Source organism: Bidens hawaiensis, unplaced genomic scaffold, assembly GCF_021521415.1.
Source record: "Bidens hawaiensis isolate Kalapana, Puna unplaced genomic scaffold, B.hawaiensis_p1.1 tig00034657_1, whole genome shotgun sequence".
Classification (NCBI taxonomy): Eukaryota; Viridiplantae; Streptophyta; class Magnoliopsida; order Asterales; family Asteraceae; genus Bidens; species Bidens hawaiensis.
The window spans coordinates 35,707-56,156 of NW_027496009.1; the positions used below are offsets into that span (position 1 = coordinate 35,707).

The 20,450-nt window shown below is 37.7% G+C and overlaps 1 protein-coding gene and 1 pseudogene across 1 annotated transcript; both read left to right on the plus strand.

Annotated features, from left to right (window-relative positions):
- The first annotated feature begins 227 nt into the window (after nt 1-227).
- Nucleotides 228-5,516, plus strand: LOC143586438 (acyltransferase GLAUCE-like). The gene is made up of 2 exons (XM_077067985.1): nt 228-944; nt 4,386-5,516. The coding sequence occupies exons 1-2, from the start codon at nt 483-485 to the stop codon at nt 5,274-5,276; spliced, it is 1,353 nt and encodes a 450-aa protein (XP_076924100.1). The 5' UTR covers nt 228-482; the 3' UTR covers nt 5,277-5,516.
- A 10,241-nt stretch (nt 5,517-15,757) lies between these two features.
- Nucleotides 15,758-20,450, plus strand: LOC143586443 (WRKY transcription factor 1-like; annotated as a pseudogene).

The following is a 20,450-nucleotide window of genomic DNA, read 5'->3' on the forward strand; positions in this document are numbered from 1 at the left end:
ATGCTAACTAAATATGGAGTCTCCAAAGGTTTAATTTTTTAGCATGATAATTTGAAGGATTAGAAAGTTGTCACACATATGATCGAAAGGAGCTAGAGAATAACATGTGACTATAGATGGTTTTTTTTAGTAGCATATTAAGATTAACCACTCATAGTCGTATCTAATAATACTAATTTTTATATTTATTATACAACAAAGCTAAAGTACTAGTTAAGAGTGAGTAAATACGGTTGTACCTAAAGCCACCATTCCCACCAACAATACAAGTTCCATCATGCAGAAACACTGACACCAAGTACTCCTGGTCCCACCTTTTCCAGCTTCAAACTCATAACTTCTCTCGTAGTATTTTGCTTTATACTAACCTACGTAAAATCTTATCTCGATGTTACTGTTGTTTCGTACGTAGAAAAGAAAACCAATCTTATAAAAACCAAAAACAACCAAACCCTTAAACTAAAATCATACACACCAACACCATGGGAACCACCCTTTACCAAACCAAAACTCCCAACATTATTCAAGACCTCAAAGTAACCATCCATGACACCATCACCATCATCCCACCTCACCCGACCGAAAACCGGTCTATGTTTCTATCCAATATCGACCAAGTTCTCAACTTTAACGTCGAAACGGTTCATTTCTTTGTCTCGAACCCTCAATTCCCGCCTGAATTAGTGGCAGAAAAGCTTAAATCCGCGTTGAGTAAGGCGTTGGTGCCTTATGATTTCTTGGCTGGGAGGTTGAGGTTGAACCCTGACTCGAAACGCCTTGAGTTTGATTGTAATGGGGCTGGTGTTCAGTTCGTGGTTGGTTCGAGTGAGTTTGAGTTGGGTGAGATTGTTGACTTGGTGTATCCGAACCCCGGGTTTAGACAGTTGGTTCAAAAGAGCTATGATGACGTGGCTATGCATGATCGACCCTTATGTATTTTTCAGGTATGTAATTTTTACATGTTAATTATTATTATTCTTTAACTTTTGAACTACAATAATTATTATTACACTATTTTATTTTTTATAACATAATTACTTTAGTTCAAAACCGCAATTACTCTAGTTATTTGTGTGTTTATTAGGTTAATCTTATTTGTATCGTATCACACCCAGTGGCGGACCCAGGATTTTTTGTCGATGGGGTCCCAATTTTTCGGTTTACAAAATTTTTCGGGTCGGTCGTTATTCGGGTCGGGTCGAGGCGAGGAACATAATAAAACACGGAACTATGGTGTCATTGGAAACGAGTAAGTAGAAAGAATCTAAATTAGAAACTAGATGAAACATACACTTTTAATTCATACCCGAAAAACATGAACGTAATCTGATGGAAGGTCTTCCAAATCAATTTTCTTAGATGTATTACTTGAAGAAGGCGAGGGCTCAAACTTTCTTTTCAATGATTCTTGCATAATTAACCCTAAAGTTCAAGTTTTTAAGAAAACTAAGTCACAATCTAACAACAATATACAACATACAATAACCAACATGAGTATAAATGTATAATTATATATAAAATCAATCAACTAATTAGCCCTAAAATTACCTTTAGTTTGAGACAAAATCAGAGGAAACAAAGACTTATAAGACCAAAGAGGGGTGAACCGTGAACGGTGGCTGGAGTGAGGCGGAGGCTGGCGGATATGGGCGGAGATGGGCGGAGTCTGGCCGGAAAAACTGAGAGAGGCGTGAGTTAGGGATAAGCAGTGGGGTTGAGATGTGTGTGGAGGGTGTTACGTCTGATGAGTTGGGTTGGGATATGTTAAAACCCATGGGCCAAAAGTCAAAACTAAAACTAATATAAAGTAAATTTTTAAAAAACGAAATACATAAAAAAACGGGAAAGAGCAAGGCTCGAACTCGGGTCATTCGTGTGGTATTGGAAGGGGGTTTCCACCAGACTAGAATGGTAATATTGATATGAGGTCCAAGTGTTAATTTATATGGGGTCCTTAAAAAATTTTCTATATCGCTTCTAAATAAATTTTAAAAAACATTGGTGTCCCGGGACCCCGACGGCTACTATGTAGGTCCGCCCCTGATCACACCCCTTTGTGATTGATTATATATATATATATATATATATATATATATATATATATATATATTCTTTTTTATAATATATTGATGTGGTGATATTGATATATTTAAGAATTACATATATGGTTTTGAATATGAATATATATGGGTAGTCAAAAACTCATGTTACTGGATTAGGAAATAAAGATTGTTCAAAGCATAATTATCATTGATTGAGAATAACATGGTGATGCCAACATAAACCAACCCCTATGTACGTTGCAAAATCTCCAAATTTGGCCAAACCTAATAAAGAGGTTCATTGATGAGGCTTTCTGTTGTAGTGAAAGTGATTAAAGTTTAAATATATTTATATATTGTAGTACTGTGATTATAAATGACACAAATATCCAATTAATCATGAAACATTTGACTAATATTTTTTTTTGTTCTTAAATGCTTTGCAAATGTATACTTTCTGTTTTATATAATTTCGTAAAAAACTATCCACGATCGTAAAAAATATAAATAAAACATGGATCTTGACGATTTATGAAATTAAGTGCTTTGTGAATGCTTAACACTGATTTCCTTTTCTTTCTTTCTAGGGGTAAAGATTTATCTCACATTAATATTTTCGTATAAAATGGTGAAAAAGAATTATTGATATAGTACTGAAGAAACACTAAGTGACCCGGGGCAGATTATGGATAATCTGGGGGTTAAGTAATGTTTTCCACAAGGATGAGGTCCAGCAGAGAAGGTTGTTCTTCAGGTGACCTGCAAAACAGACACCGTAAGCTCGTCACTGAGAAGGGGGGGTTCCTCCTTGTGACCACCCTCCGGCGTGAGAATCAGACTAGATTGCTCTGAATATAAGTGTATATTAAGAGATTGCTAGATAAGAATGAGATATCAGATGATGTACTTACCATTCCAAGGTGTTGGAGTATTTATAGCCGAAGGTAGGTTTCTTAGAAGGTACAGCCGGCTGAATAGTATTCATGTTCTACCAACAGTGGACTATGCACAGGCCATGCTGGTTGGTGGATAGGTTACGGCCGACAGTAACAAGGTCGGCTGTATACTGTTCCTTTACTGCCGGCTATGCACTGTTCCACCAACTGTAGGCTGCGCACGTCCCATAGTAAGGGTTGGTGAGTAGGCAGCGGCTAATAGTGACAAACAGTACTAGAGGGTGCTCCTCCTCGTACTGTTGTCGGTGAGCTGTCACCCTGTGATTGGTTCATGGGCTGTTCTGGTCAGATCGTCTGTTCTGCCAATACCTTAGTAGGTATAGTACAAAAGATCTTCCAGAAGCATACGGACTGGCTCATTTAGGCGGGAGTATTCCCGCCTTGCTCATTCCTTCATGTGACTACTGAAGTAGCTAGTGCCTTGTGCGTGTAGCCTTGCTGTCAATGCGGGTAGCCTTCCCTGATGGCTTGTATCCGCAACTGCGGGAACAAGCGGGGTACTTCACCATTGGGAGGCTTTCCCTGCGGGTACAGCTGGCGTACTGCGCGTAAGGCTCTCTGAGCATGGTGGGTCCTGCGGGAGCAGTTGGTCGTTGCGCAGACGTCCCTGTTCCAGGTGAGTCTTGCGGGTCCAACTGGGCTCTGCTGGGACCTACCTCTTCAAGTACATATGTAGATTTTTGTCAAATTCTTTTTTTAGAACAACATTATTGGTCTTGGGTTGAAGCCCATGAAAAAAAATTAAAAATAAATTCGCCATTACAAAAAATGAAAAGCATTATTGATTTAAGAAAGTTAGGAGATAAGTTAAGTGTTTAATAATGGACAATGGCCTTTAAAGAAAGGTATATACAACCGCACAATTAGGTCCGCAATAAATATTGCTTGACGAACAATGCATACATGATTAAATAGCTACCTGCCCAAATTAAGTGCCTTCACATGCATGAGCCAAATGTGTGAAACAATTTATTCATATTATATTCTTATTATCTTTTTAAGAAAAAGGCTCACTCATAAGTTCACTAATCTGTTTCTAAATATACATCTTATGTACACCAAATTGTTTTATATTAATATAAATAAATGAAAATCTAGTAATTACTAACAAAAATATTTTTCTTTCGTTACATGTATATAAATATATTTTTTTTAAATCGAAAAGCTGAAAAGAATGCTGACGGGTCGACTCATTTAATGATAAATCAATTGTGATATGTTATCTAACACATTCACTTGTTTCGGGCTTGGTTTGGTCTAAACATGATACATGATCGCTTAACGTTCATGATTGTTGATACGATCACATAAGTTTGCACATATTATGGTTAGAACATATTCCTATAAAATTGCTAACAGTTATATGTGTGTGTTGTAAATGCAACAGTTGACATCCTTCAAGTGTGGTGGATTTGCAATAGGTGTGGCAACAAACCATGCAACTTTTGATGGCTTAAGCTTCAAAAAATTTCTTGAAAATCTCGCTTCTTTAGCGGCTGATAAACCACTCGCCACCGTTCCATGCAACGACCGCCACCTCTTGGCGGCAAGATCACCGCCACAAATCCAATTCGACCACCCGGAGCTACTCAAAATCCCTGCAGGAGTAGACCTCCCTAATCCCACCGTCTTTGACTCCCCTGAAGGTCAACTTGACTTCAAGATCTTCAACTTGACCTCAAATGACATAGCCCATCTCAAAAAGAAAGCCAAAGATGGGCCGTACTCACCCAATGCCAAAATAACCGGGTTCAATGTGGTTGCGGCCCATGTGTGGCGGTGCAAAGCTTTGTCATCAGGATCAGAGTATGACCCTGAAAGGGTGTCCACTGTTTTATACGCAGTGGACATCCGGTCAAGATTGAACATACCATCATCTTTAGTAGGCAACGCGGTTCTTAGTGCATATGCATCGGCTCATTGCAAAGAGATTGAAGAAGCACCATTGGTAAAACTAGTGGAACTAGTGACTGAAGGTGCTAAAAGAATAACGGCTGAGTATGCTCAATCGGTGATTGATTGGGGAGAGGTGAATAAAGGTTTTCCAAATGGGGAATTTCTGATATCATCGTGGTGGCGGTTAGGGTTTGCTGATGTGGCATACCCGTGGGGGAAACCACGGTACAGCTGCCCCGTGGTTTTTCATAGGAAAGATATAATATTACTCTTTCCGGATATTGTTGGCGCAAGTAACGATAACGAAGTGAATGTATTGGTGGCTTTGCCTAGCAAAGAAATGGAAAAATTTGAGGCTTTGTTTCATAAGTTGTTGGCCTAATCACTTGGTGAATAGAAGTACCTAAGTTTGATATTATAATGAAGCATATATAATGGAAGTACCTAAAAGAGTAATGTACTTCAAGACATGACTATATCAATATGTTTTTAAGTAAACATTGAAGCTAAAGTCATGTATATAGTTGAGGTTTATTATGTGCCTTTTAGAGGGTGCTTTGCATCTTGAGATTGTTATTGTAAACTGCTTTTATTTGCATATTAAAGTTGTTATATAAATATTTGTGAGTAAAATATATTTTAGATAAACAGATTATTAGATTTATTTTATTGAAATAAACAAGTCTAGTCAAGTTCAACATCAAACTCGTTTCAAGCTCTATGATCTAAACTCAAGCTCGCCTCTTAAATGCGTTTTCAAGATCAAACTCGACTTGTGCCTCACTCACTTTATGTCTATTACTTGTTTTATTGGCAGACACATAAATATTTTATCAAAACTTCTATAGTAATAACTTTTATTTGATTATTTATATACTAAATAAAACATATAAGAAGCTTAGGGTCAATATTGACTACCAAATGAGCTCCAATATAAACCACTAACCAGAGTTCAGGCTCGAGCTTGTTTCATTTTAGTTTGATTTTAGATTTTAGCGAGTTAATCTTCAATAGTTGTAAACATAAATATTGCAAAACAAAATATAAACGCATAAACCCAATAGATGATATAATCCACGCAGGTTGACTTTTTACATGAGTGGACCACGATATCATAGGCAACACAAAACATACATGAAAACACTACTAACCATTGTTGTAGGTACTGCTCATTTGTTCTGCGGCTGGTGAGGTTTTTTCCATTGGTTGAGAGACTTGATTATGGCTTTGTGTTTTACCAGAAGGCAGCAGACACCTTTTAGAGAAAAATGCAGTTATAGATTTTGTTCCTTTTGTAGTTTTCTCTGTTTTGCAACAAAACAAAAGGTAAAAGTTAGCGTGTAACCTACAAGTGCAATTAGCCAAGTACATATGTATGCAGCTGATGTCTTATAATATAGCTTAATAACACTCAATGTATTTCTAATGCATAAATTACTTCAAGACACTAGATTATTATTGCAGTAATATTGTTTCTGTGACCATACTTGATTTTAAGGAAATTTGCTGGTTAAAGGTAGCAAGTTTCTGTGACCACCTAGGGGTTCAACCACTAAAGCCCGTGACAACCCGAACACGGACAACAACAACAACAACCCGAGCAGCGGAAAGAGAAAGTTTGACAATACCAGATCCTCATCCTCGAACCCCCCACAGCAGCAACACTACCGAAAGCCCGAATTCACCCGGAGCTTCAACAATCAGGGTCACAACAACAATAACAACGGTAGCGGGCAGGGTTCGAGCGGATATGCTGGGAAATATCCGAAGTGCAACAGGTGCAACTATCATCATGCTGGGCCGTGTGACCGTGTCAAGTGTCAGAGATGCGGAAAGATGGGTCACCAGGCAAAGGAATGTAGAGGAGACCTTGCGGAAAAGGGTGCTCCTAAACCACCCATGACGACCAAGGGATGTTTTGAGTGTGGACAAGAGGGACATTTTAAGAAAGACTGCCCTAAGCTGAAACAAAACGACAACAATGGAGGTAATGGAAGTAGCAGTGGTGATGGAAACAATGGTAAAGGAAGAGCCTTTGTTATCGGATCGGGTCAAGCCCGCAATGATCCGTACGTGGTGACTGGTAAGTTCCCTGTGAACGATTGTTTTGCTTCTGTATTGTTTGACACTGGAGCTGATAGGAGTTTTGTGTCGAAAGCCTTTAGTCAACTCTTAGACCTAACTCCAACCCCGTTAGATGCTAAGTTTCCTGTTGAATTAGCTGACGGTAAGACTATAGTAACGACTCATGTACTTGCGGGATGTAAGTTAAAACTGTCAGGTCATGTTTTTGATATTGACCTTATTCCTTTTACGCTTAGTAGTTTCGATGTCGTTGTCGGCATGGACTGGTTATCCGAGAACCGAGCGGAGATTATTTGTCACGACAAGATAGTCCACATTACTACCCCTTCCGGCGAGATCATTTCGATTCAGGGCGAGAGAAGCGGTATGACCACCAGCGTTATCACCCTCATGAAGGCGCAGAAGTATCTACGAAAGGGTCATCCGGCAATTTTAGCGCATATTGTCGAGAAACCAGCGGAGGAGAAACGAATCGAAGATATACCGATTGTGCGAGATTTTCCGGAAGTTTTCCCGGAGGATTTGCCTGGACTCCCTCCTATACGACAAGTCGAATTCCAAATCGAATTGACCCCCGGTGCAGCACCCATAGCTCGAGCCCCGTATCGGCTCGCACCGGCGGAACTTCAGGAGTTGTCCACCCAGTTGCAAAATTTGTTGGATAAGGGTTTTATCCGACCTAGCTCATCGCCATGGGGAGCCCCTGTCTTATTTGTCAGAAAGAAGGATGGGACTTTCCGCATGTGCATCGACTACCGGGAGTTGAAGAAGGTGACGGTCAAGAACCGTTATCCTCTACCTCGAATTGATGATTTGTTTGACCAGCTCCAAGGATCGAGTTATTACTCGAAGATCGATCTGCGGTCTGGTTACCATCAACTAAGAGTGCGCGAGGAAGATATTTCAAAGACGGCTTTCAGAACACGGTATGGTCACTACGAGTTTTCGGTTATGCCTTTTGGCTTAACCAACGCACCAGCCGTATTCATGGATCTCATGAATCAAGTATGCAAGGCGTACCTCGACAAGTTTGTGATTGTGTTTATTGATGATATCCTGGAATTATTGAAGAAGGAGCAACTGTATGCTAAGCTCTCGAAATGCAAATTTTGGCTTCGCGAGGCTTTTTAGGACATGTGATCAACGAGAACGGTATCCATGTCGATCCCGGTAAGGTAGAGGCCATAAAAAACTGGGAAGCACCTAAGACTCCGACTGAGGTGCGGCAATTCCTAGGACTGGCCGGCTACTACCGGCGTTTCATCGAGGGATTTTCAAAGATTGCTCAACCCCTCACCGCTTTGACTCACAATGGAACTAAGTACAATTGGGGTGACGCACAAGAATCCGCTTTTCAATTGTTGAAAACCAAACTCTGTAGCGCCCCTATTCTAGCCCTCCCCGAGGGAACAGAGAATTTTGAGGTACATTGTGACGCATTGATACAAGGTCTCGGTTGTGTGCTGATGCAACTCGAGAAGGTTATAGCCTATGCCTCTCAACAACTATGGGTTCACGAGAAGAACTAGACGATCCATGACTTGGAACTCGGAGCTGTGGTGTTTGCTCTTAAGATATGGAGGCATTACTTGTACGGTACCAAGTTTACCATTTACACCGACCACAAGAGTCTCCAACATATCTACGATCAGAAGGAGCTGAACATGAGACAGCGTCGTTGGGTCGAGCTGCTTAAGGATTATGATTGTGCCATCAAGTACCACCCTGGCAAGGCCAATGTAGTGGCCGATGCCCTCAGCAGAAAAGAAACCGATAAACCCAGGCGAGTGCGAGCACTGCAACTCATGATTCATGCCAACTTACCCGATCAGATTCGCGATGCCCAACTCGAAGCTTTGAAAGATGATAATCTTCCATCGGAACTCATGCGGGGCATGAACAAACAACTTGAAACCAAATCGGACGGGGTTCGATATTTTGAGAACCGGATTTGGGTTCCACGGTACGGAGAGTTGAGAACTCTGGTGATGGACGAAGCACACAAGTCCCGATATTCTATCCACCCTGGCTCAGATAAAATGTACCATGACTTAAAGGCACTGGTGGCCGAACATGAAAGCCGACATTGCCACCTACGTGAGCAAATGCTTGACTTGTGCCAGAGTCAAAATAGAATATCAGAAACCATCTGGTTTGCTGCAACAACCGGAACTTCCAATGTGGAAATGGGAACACATCTCAATGGATTTTATCACGGGATTACCTAAGACACCGACGGGATGCGATACCATCTGGGTGATTTTCGTTGACCGGTTGACTAAGTCGGCACACTTTTTAGCGATTAAGGAATCGGACAAAATGGAAAGACTGACTCGCGTCTACATAAAAGAAGTGGTGTCTAGACACGGAGTGCCTGTCTCAATTATTTCTGATCGAGATTCCCGTTTCACTTCGCACTTTTGGAAGTCGCTACAGAGTGCCTTAGGCACACGCCTTGATATGAGCACAGCATACCATCCTCAGACGGATGGGCAAAGTGAACGAACTATTCAGACCTTAGAGGACATGTTGCGTGCATACGTGTTGGATTTCGGAAAAAGTTGGGAACCTCACTTACCTTTGGTAGAGTTTTCGTATAATAACAGCTACCACGCAAGTATTAAAGCAGCGCCGTTTGAAGCACTGTACGGACGGAAGTGTCGATCACCTCTCTGCTGGGCAGAGGTGGGTGACAGCCAAATCACTGGTCCAGAACTGGTACTCGAAACTTCGGAAAAAATTGTTCAAATCCGAAATCGCATGGCAGCGGCACGAGATCGCCAAAAGAGTTACGCAGACAAGCGCCGAAAACCTCTCGAATTTCAAGTGAACGATCAAGTGTTACTCAAAGTCTCACCTTGGAAAGGTGTGATTCGCTTTGGAAAGCGAAACAAACTCAACCCCCGATATGTTGGTCCTTACCGGATAACGGAACGCGTTGGTCCGGTGGCGTACCGACTGGACTTACCAACGGAACTCAGCAGCGTACACAATGTTTTTCACGTATCCAATTTGAAGAAATGCCTATCTGATGAAACCTAAGTAGTCCCTTTGGACGAACTACAAGTTGATGAACAGCTACGCTTCATTGAAGAACCAGTTGAAGTTTTGGATTGGGAAACCAAAACACTCATGCACAGCAAAATTCCAATCGTTAAGGTTCGTTGGAACTCAAGACGTGGACCGGAGTTCACGTGGGAACGCGAGGATCAAATGATGAAAAAGTATCCTCACCTTTTTGAAGGGCTGACCAAACACCGAAAACCGCGAAACCCGGCAAACCGTCAGAAATCACCGGAGGTATGAATTAAATTTCGGACGAAATTTCTTTCTACTAGGGGATGATATGACAAACTGAAAAATTTTTCTTGCTTTTTTTTTCAGACACTCATCGCGACTTGACTCAAATTTTCGGGACGAAAATTCTTTAACATGGGAATGATGTGACAATCGTCAATTTCAGGTTAACTCCGTTAACTCAACTCCGTCAATTCAAACTTAAAGATCATTGAATCTATAACGCACACCTCATTACATTTAAACTAGGGTTTAAATGACACTTGACACTTACTACATGTGTAGTCTTTCGGGAATTGCACCGAAACGCAAACGAGTTGACGCAAACAATTGGGGAATAAACGAAAAACGTCAAAACAATAATTATGTGATAATTATGTGTTAGACTTATGTGTTATGTGATAACATTGTTATAAACGTTAACTCAATGTGCTAGAACTAGTTAATTAAGCTAGAAAAGTAACATTTGAAAGTGGAGGGACCTAGATGTAACATGATTGTTATTAAATAATATTAAGCTAAAACCCTAGCCTCTCTTTCTCTCCCCAAACCCGATCGGCAGCCCCTTGCTCCCCCTCTCCTTGCGATCGGCCCCCATACACACACATACTACCATTGTTTGATCTTGTTTTTCACAATTGAAGCATCCTACGTCCGTTTCTAGCCATCTTCTACCTTCCTATTGCTTGTGTTGGTGTTTTTGAAGGTATATTTGTGAACCCTAGATTCCGAAAATCTTCATATAATGTGCTCATATGATTTGTTTGATTTGATGATGTATTGATGATGATTTGATGACTAGAATTGATATTGTTACATGTTAATTGTTGTGTCTTTGATTTTGAGATCAAATAAAACCCTAACCATGTATGAATGGTGTAATTGATATGCATGGGTAGTGGTTATGGGGTCTAGAATGTTATATGAATGAATTGTGGTCTATAGATGGTTAATATGTTGAGTTTTGTTGCAAACAGTTTCTGGACAGATTGTACTGTTGATGTTCAATTGACTGTATCGGGGTGTAAATGTGAAAATTGGTTGAGATTATTAATACTACAGTAAACTAGGTTGAGTCTAGTTTCTAAAGAATATAAATTTGCAATTTTTGGACATGTAAAAGTTAACCTTTATGATTTTACAAAAACGTTGTGCAAAGCTGAGTTGTTAGACCTGCTGTTAGGTTGTTTTGTAAATATTATATCTCATGAACTACGAGACCAATTGGGTTGGTTCCACTTCTGGAAGTTGACTTGTTGAGTTAGGAACCTAACCCAAGTAGTCTTGCATTTGTTGGATTTTTAGTTTAATGGGAATTTCAAATAACATTCTGTTGCGCATGAATTTGACTGTTATGAGTTGCTGTAATGTTTTGATCATTGTGAGAAACATATGTGGAATAAAAATAAAATAAAATATGTTCTGGAAACCTAATACATGTATGCTTTTGTGATGATTTTTGGTAAATTAATTGAGATGCTATGATCGGTGGAATAGACTAGTTTTACAAGTAGAATTCTGTCATTAAGAAACTAGTTGCTGAATTTTGTGAAAGTTGCATGAAACATGGTGATTGCTAATTTATTATCGTGTTTTGACCAAATTGCCCTTGCGGGGGATAATTGCTAACTAATTGTCGTATTTTGACCAAAATACCCTTGCGGGGAATAATTCCTAATTGATTGTCATGATTTAACCAAATTGCCCTTGCGGGGAATAATTGCTAGTTAATTGTTATGTGTTGACCAGATTGCCCTTACGGGAAGTAATTGCTAGTGATGTACATTATGAATACATGACACGTAAATAATTGCTCACACATGTAACGTATCACAAATACACTTGTTAAAGTCACACACGATTCACAAACGAAACACGAAACATGTTGTGTGCATAGGTATTATGTGCCGAGTCTAGAGACTCGATAATGGTTCCGACACTTAGAAAATCTCTTTGTTGTTTTAGAACGCTAGAGAGAGTTTTTCGGTGACGCACATCCTTTGGTGAATTATTTTGGGAAATTCTTCGCAAACAGTGAGTTCACTTACCCCTTTTAAACTGTTTTAAACGCTTTTCACTTGGGGAGATAACATACTCCGAAAACGCATTTAAGATTTTGTTAATATAGATTATATATCACTTGTAAAGACTAAGTGGCAAACGCAATAACTAAAGTCCTTCATTCACATCGAACCGTTTAATATTGGATAATAGCGAGTCATTGTTGAGTAGTACTACTGGGTTTGACAAACCCCACCCAACGCTAAACTCGACTGGACGTCGAGTGGGTGTAATCTTGGCTAAACACATACCATGGTCGGGATAGACCTGGTGGCAAGGCAAATGATAAACAGTCAGCTTCGGTGTCGAACACTTAGTAATATTTGTTTTATAGGCTAGCTACCTATAGATATATAATTGACATAACACTATCTGGTAACGCAAAACGCTGAACGCAAACGCTAAACTCTTTATTTATATATAAACCTGTGAACTCACCAACCTCGTGTTGACACTTTTAGTATGTTATTCTCAGGTAGCCAAGGCGGGCGCGCGGTATAGGATCATGCATGGTTTTTGAACATTCTGATATGCAAACATGTTTTTAACTATTATTACTTTGGTTTTTAAGTCGTCCTGCGTGACGCAACTTTTGTCTTTTGGTTTTTACGCTTCCGCACTTAATTTCATTTAAACGTTTTTATGGTTTGATTATAACTAATGATTCCGATCCTGTTAGTTCACACCCTCTGACGGTAAAACTCCGTTAGTGGATTTTGAGGGTGTGACAATGAAGAATTGTAGAAGAGGAATGGTAGTTTATAAAGCAAAATAAGGAATATAATCATTCATGGAAAGTTTCGACAATTCTTGTCGCCAGGTGGTATATATGAGATGCTTTTACAAGAAACGGATATTAATTGTCAAGTTGAGTTAGAAGTTTTGAACCTAACATTAACATTAGTCTAAATGATGATGCTTCGGGAAGTTCAAGAAAGGATCTTTAGATGCCAAACTTAAGTATGAGGAATCTAACAAACCAAACCAACCTAACCATTAACTTGTCTTAAATTTAGTTGTTAGCATCCTAACTTGGTGTTGGCCTAGATGCCAATACACTTAATCTTAAATTCTACGGCTGTATATTTCTGTTTACACTCATAAATTTCTCTGAGCATATCCAACTCATCATGTCATTTTCATGCATATGTAAGACTCACTATCATGTGTGAGGCCTCTTGTTCCCTACACAAAAGATCTATCCTACTTGCGGGCAGAATACCGCGTGCTATGACATGTTTGTTAGGAAATATTGGTTACAGTTAACTATAATTACTTTGGTCATACTTAAAGAGGGTGTTTGGGATTGCGTATTTTCTCTTCTTATGACTTATAACTTATAACCTATAAGTTATAATTAATTGGTGTTTGGGAAAGTTAAAGATTGTAAGTGTATAAGTCATAAGTTTCAACTTTGTAACTAGACTTATATAATTTTAAGGAGGATAATTGATGCTAGATCGTCGTTATCTGGTAAAAAATAATTCAAATCAGTTCCTAATCATCTAAGCAAGCTAGGGTAAGTAGGGTGTCGAACCACGAGTAATATGTGATCAATGTAACGTGCAACAGATTTATACGATTATAAAGTAACAATTTATAGTGCTGATCACACAAGTAACAAGTTTTGGTTTTAATATTAAGCAAGCAATTAAACGATCTTTCAAACAACTAATAGAAACAAATCATACACGGGGTTCAAGTAAACACATACCAGTAACACTAACAGATTATTTATCAAAGACCAACACAGACTGACTAACGAGATAACCTTAGGCATCACAATCGCTAACACACGAAACTGGTTATCAAACAGTACTTGTCAGTGTGACCAATAAAGGACAATTGTATGCTTCATTGTATTCAACTAATTAAACAACCCTATAAAAATTATTATGGTAACCGAAAAACTAATCGTTTTGATTGATATAAACCTAAACCAACTGAATGCACAACAATACTAAATATCAATTCTCATATATTAATCAATAACAATTACAAATCATTCTTTCTAATACATGAGAAAATACTGAAAAATACAATACTCTACATCTCGGGTATGATTTGAAGAGACTAGCCGAGCATCGCCATCGATTAATCTTCAATTATGATGAGGAATGCCATTAGGATTGATTAAGAGATGATTGGTAGCCCTGGAATTCACCCAAAATCGCCTAACATATGCTCGTTTTACTTCTTGGTCGCTTTTTGTCAACCCATCTTGTTCAGCTTTAGCATCAGCTTTAGGTTTCTCATCCAAACTGTTCCCGAATCCTTCTAACACTTCCCAAGACTTCAATTTATGCTCCGGTCTTCCTGAGATATCATTACATGCTCATACAAGTATCCAATTTAGCATTTTTAACGATCAATTATCTAAAATACAAAAGCACGTATGAAATATCAAAGTTCTAACAATATACTCAATAAAACTACATAATTAACACACTAATATATACACAAAATACCTAACCATCGCATCTCCACACCATCTTTTGTTTGCCCTCAAGCAAACTCTAAAGTAAACATCAACCTTCATCATATGTATGTCAATTATCACCATTAATACTACTAATGTTTAAGGTCATATCCAATTTCCCATACTAACACTTTTAGATTGACAACCCACAAATATATTTAAATGATGCTATAAAAACAACAAAGTAAGCCCGGACGAGTGTACTTTGTTTCCGGTTAACGCATACATGTTCATACCCCTCACACTATTAACACTCCTCTAATCATAATCGCCACTCATTGGGGCCCTTATTCTGTTTTTTAGCCTTTGTAAGATCGATACCAGATTTTCCCAAATCAGGATTATTATGCACCATTTTTATAACGATCAAGTACTCTAAAACATCAAATTACTTTCATATATTTTTATAATTTGTTTTTTCACATCAAAAATTTAGAAATAATTATTGGGTGTAATATATTTGAATAGGTTTTTTGAATTCTAAATTAATTTTTAAACTTTAGAAACTCAAATAACCCGAAACCGATCCGATAAACATTTCTGCCCTTACATGCTTATAATCTTTTATGCCACGTCAGCAAAATGTATCTACAGGAAACCTTAGATAGTAGTTGACAACAATATCCTTTTAAGTTTTAAATACTAATTTTTATATAAAGAAAAACAATATGCTTAATTATAAATCACACTAGGGATTAATATTAATGCATGAATCTAAAACCTCCCCTCAATACTTCTCGGCCAACCATGATTGTTCCAGTTTTCACGCTAACTGATCACTTCAGTCTCTCTCTTACTTCCTTATTAAAGTCTGATTAATATGATCAACAAGTGCTTCATTTTAGTCCACTTTGTGTGTAGATTCATAATGTGCCAGTCAGTCAGTTCAGTTATATGAATTGATGGTTTGTGATTAATCTGATTAGAGGCTTTGGAGAAAAATGTGTGAGAATGAAGATGATGAATGGGGAGATCTCATTACAACTCCCAATCCTTTGATTCCTGATAAGTTTTTTATTTTGAAAGCTGAAGAAATGGTTACTATTGCAGCTGAAAATGGTGGATCTGATTGCAATGATTCGAGTGTTACTGCTACCGCTTCGGAGTCGCTAACTATGCTCCCTTATTCACAGGTGAAATCCTTATGATTGTTGGTTATCTAGTTTTATAGGTCAAACCTTAAGCCAAACAGATAAAATCTTATTAATTAACGAAAAAAGTTTCATTTTATAACATTGTAACAAACTATTAATTATATGTTGTATGACTAGAATTATGGGATGGTTATGTCTATATATTTTGAATTTCTAAATTTGTATATTAGTTTCCTATGGAAAGTGAAATGCTAGATTTACTTACTATTTTGTGATTATTCATTTTTAATTTTATATATATAGGGGTGTCCTACAACTGGAACCTTTTCATTCCCATTTGTGAGTCAAGAAATTTTAAGCATGAATTCAGCATTTGATGACAGTAATTCTTTCACTAATTACCAGCCTTCACTATCATGGCCATGCATTCAACCAAATCAGGTGAATATATATAGATGTTCATATACTAGTATACCCGTACCCTATCATATGCATGTTGTTACTTGTTAGGTTATTATAGAGTCAGTAGATCAACATGATTAGTGAGATTTAAGTTGGTGCACATATACATGTATAGTGTTGATTATTTGATATTAAGACCATCATGTTGTGGTCCACAGTCTTCAATGTGTGGTTGGCTAATATAATCATGTTGTTTTCTTTATTGTTAATAATATTTTATCGTCATATTTGTTAAAAACAAGATAACCAAGATAAGTAACAACCAAAATTGTAAACAAATAAGATAAGTAAACATCTAAAAAGAAAGCAAATATAAGTTTACATATCAAAATACACAAAACTAAATAAATCAAAATGTATAGACGAAATATTGTATCGTGTCAAATAAGTGGTTGAATCTTGTATCGTGTCAAGTAATTGGCTGGTACGTATCTCGAATAATTAAAAGCTTGAACTAGCACGCAAAACTAGAAGCTGATTCGAGTCCTAAAGACATATACGGCTCGTATCAGTCAATGATACGACTGATGTTTCAGCTCTGTGGAATTGTCGGATGGGTTGGACTGATATGAGTCATATAGGCATAAGAGCCACATGATGTCTCTGGATCAAAGGTGGTGTCCTAATAACATTTACCTATCAAAATATTTTAATATGCTAAAAGTACACAGAAAATTTTAAGGGGTGGTGTTAAACACACCTTTTTGTCACAAGCTTGGGCCGGTTTATCTCTATAATATATGCCGATGAACCAGAACTGCGCCACAACACTAAAACCCTAATACTATATCCCAATACCTATATATGAATATAGCTCATTTTACGCATTTAATTTCCAGTTTTTTTCTAGCTTTGTAAATAACATTTAACTTGGATCTCCACCATGCAGCCACCAGTACCATCTGAATTTCCAGTGGCAATACCTAAAGAAACAGTCACAAAAGAGTCTACTACAGATTTACACTCCTCCAAGGCGTTTAAATATCCAAAAAATACAAACCTTACTGCTGCAAAACCTTCCCATACTAAGAACCAAACACTAGTACCTATGAAAGAAACAAATATGATGAGGAGTTCAGAAGATGGATATAACTGGAGAAAATATGCTCAAAAACAAGTCAAAGGCAGTGAGTACCCTAGAAGTTACTACAAATGTACCCATCCAAAATGTCAAGTTAGAAAAAAAATTGAACGATCCCATGATGGTCATATAACCGAAATCATTTATAAAGGTACTCATAACCACCAAGGTCAACGCGATTCAACGGACAACACTAAGCCAGATGACATTAATGATCCAACATCACTTCATGATCATTCTGGTTTAATTAATTCACATATGTCACAAGGGACATCCATGGGTGCTTTTGATTATCCTGAGCTTTCGTATTTAAACAATGATTATGATGTTAATGAAGATGGGACTCACATTGGAGATGAAGATAGATCAGATTTGAAAAGGAGGTGTTCTTTCAATTCTCAGAAATGTAGATTTACTTAATTTTTTTATTTGTTTTGTTGATGGATGAAAAGTTTGGCAAGTTTAGTTTAATGTTTTGATGAATTGTTTTTAGGGAAAAGGATTTTTTTTTGCTGGATTCAAGTTTGGTAACATGAGCTATGCGTGAACCACGAGTGGTGATACAAATCGAGAGTGAAATCGACATACTTGATGATGGTTATCGATGGAGGAAGTATGGCCAAAAAGTCGTTAAAGGGAACCCTAATCCGAGGTAATTTATTTTAAAATGGTTCGGGTAACTATACTCAATAGTTTTTTTTAATAGCGTTTGGATCCACCGCCAACACCATAGTGCATGAGCCTTTTTGAGACGGGATGTCAACCGTCCATACTAATTTAGACGCACTAGACCTAACTCACCCAAAAACACCATCAAGGAGGAAACCCATCACTGTGAGAAAACCCCTTTTAGTCAGATTTCGAACCTAACTCAATGACCCAAAGTCTTAATCATCACACTCATGCCATTGAGCCAGAAGGCCAATTGTAACTATACCGATAGTAACCAAGTTTTCTAAATATACTATAAAAGTCATTCAAATATTCTATTGGGCGTTAAATCATATGTAACTTCTTATAAATGTAAATTTAAGTTAACAAATTAAGCATATATTAATGTTGCTTACTATTTATTGATTTACTTTTTTTCAATTTGACTTTAGTTTAATTGTTATTCACCTTCGTAAATTTTACTTAAGTTAATTGGAAAAAATCATCATGTATTATTATTATTATATACAATTCAAAGGTTTGGTGTCGCAAGGACCCTATTGAGCCATTTGACGGCACCTAATTGGTGCAAGTTTTTTTTTTTTTTTACTTTTGCTTCGCAACGAAGTAATGAAACCCGATTGAATGACAATTTATTTTTTGATTTTTTAGTTTCGGTATTGTAATAAGCGTGACGGAAACTGGCCGAATTCACTAAAATCACCGCGTTTTCTTTAAGTTCTAGTATCGTAATGAAACGACCGAATGCAATTTTTTTTTATTTTAGTTTCAGTGTCATAGCGAGCGTGAAGGAAACTAACTGAATTTGCATAGACTCGTCGCCTTAACACCCGGGATCGACAACGGTTGGGTTTTACCAACGCTCGAGTTTGACCAACCGATGCTTGGCCCGCCTCAATTTTTTATTTATTTTTGGTTTAGTTTCAGTACAATAACACACATAACCGAAACCGGTCGAATTTAGATCGACTTACCATTTTAATGTTTGGGTATTACCACCGCCTAGGTTTAATTGATATGTCCTGGCGCAACGCACCAGGTAAATCGCTAGTTAATATATAATAACTAAGATACATATATGTTTTAGTTGGCTCACTTAAAATTTATTATATACGATTGGAACACCTAATGTAAGTTGAGTGGGTTTAGAGGACTTAGGTGACTTAAGCATAAGATTTGAGAAACTTGGTTACTGTTGGATACATTTTCCCAATGAGTTCGTGTTAGAATGAGTTGGGTATCAAACGGATCAAAATGGTTTGGGGATCTTAATGGAGCAAGCTATCTATACCCTAAGATAGAAAAAATGTTTGATCTCGTTCCGCTCTCACCAAACTATACCAGTAGATTTTGCTATTAGTAGGATTTTATTGGTGAAGTGGATAGAAATAATGCGTAAAACATTACCACCTCGCTCTACTAGTAGAATAATAATAGAACGTGTAATAGAACAATTTAGCATGTTGTGTCATGTATGCATTAAATATATACTTTTGGTGGCTTTCAACTCGTTCAACTCATTTTGACCTACAATTTTATTAGTTAGTTTTGTTTATTGGGCCATTTGACTTCATTTAGCCTAAATCAACCCATTCAGCAAATAGGTTGATATTGCCACCTTTACCGGACACTTTTTTTTTATACTTGTTCTATTGTTGGTTGTTCTAAATGCACGTGAAAGCATTTACAAACGGTCTTTAGCTATTTTATTTTAGTTAATTATTTTAAATTTAATACAATCTTCTTGTATAAATGATTATAGGAGCTACTACAAATGCACAACTAGTGGTTGCCCAGTGAGAAAACATGTGGAACGAGTTTCTGATGATTTAAAATCAGTGCTTACAACTTACGAGAGCAAGCATAACCATGAACTACCTGCAGTCCGAAACAGTACTCATACCCACTCAACCTTGGACGCTTCAACCAACACTCCTAATCAACCATTATCCAAAATTCCCAAACTCAAACCCCAAATTCAAGATCTACATCGTTGTTACAACCCAAACTTCTACCATGATTATGACCTTCCATTCAATTTCATTGGAAATTTTGACCCACTATCTTTTAACCCTGCTCTATCTGATTTCCCGGTTTCACTACCACCTTCGACAACCATGATTCTTAATGGTTTTAGTTATAATGAAAGACTAACCCATGACAATCAATCTTTTATTGGACAAGTGAGGGACAATAATAGAAGATTCTTTCAACCGAAACTCGAGCACGATAACGGGTTTTATGACCCTCTCAATGCACCATCGAGGTATTGTCAAGTGATTCCGAATTTTCCATCACAATTTTGAAACTTCGAAAATTTATTAT

Excerpts from the sequence above, each read along its gene's own strand:
- LOC143586438 (XM_077067985.1), top strand. The coding sequence starts at position 483 with ATGGGAACCACCCTTTACCAAACCAAAACTCCCAACATTATTCAAGAC. Across the intron at positions 945-4,385 it reads GACCCTTATGTATTTTTCAG|TTGACATCCTTCAAGTGTGG; the intron begins GTATGTAATTTT and ends TAAATGCAACAG.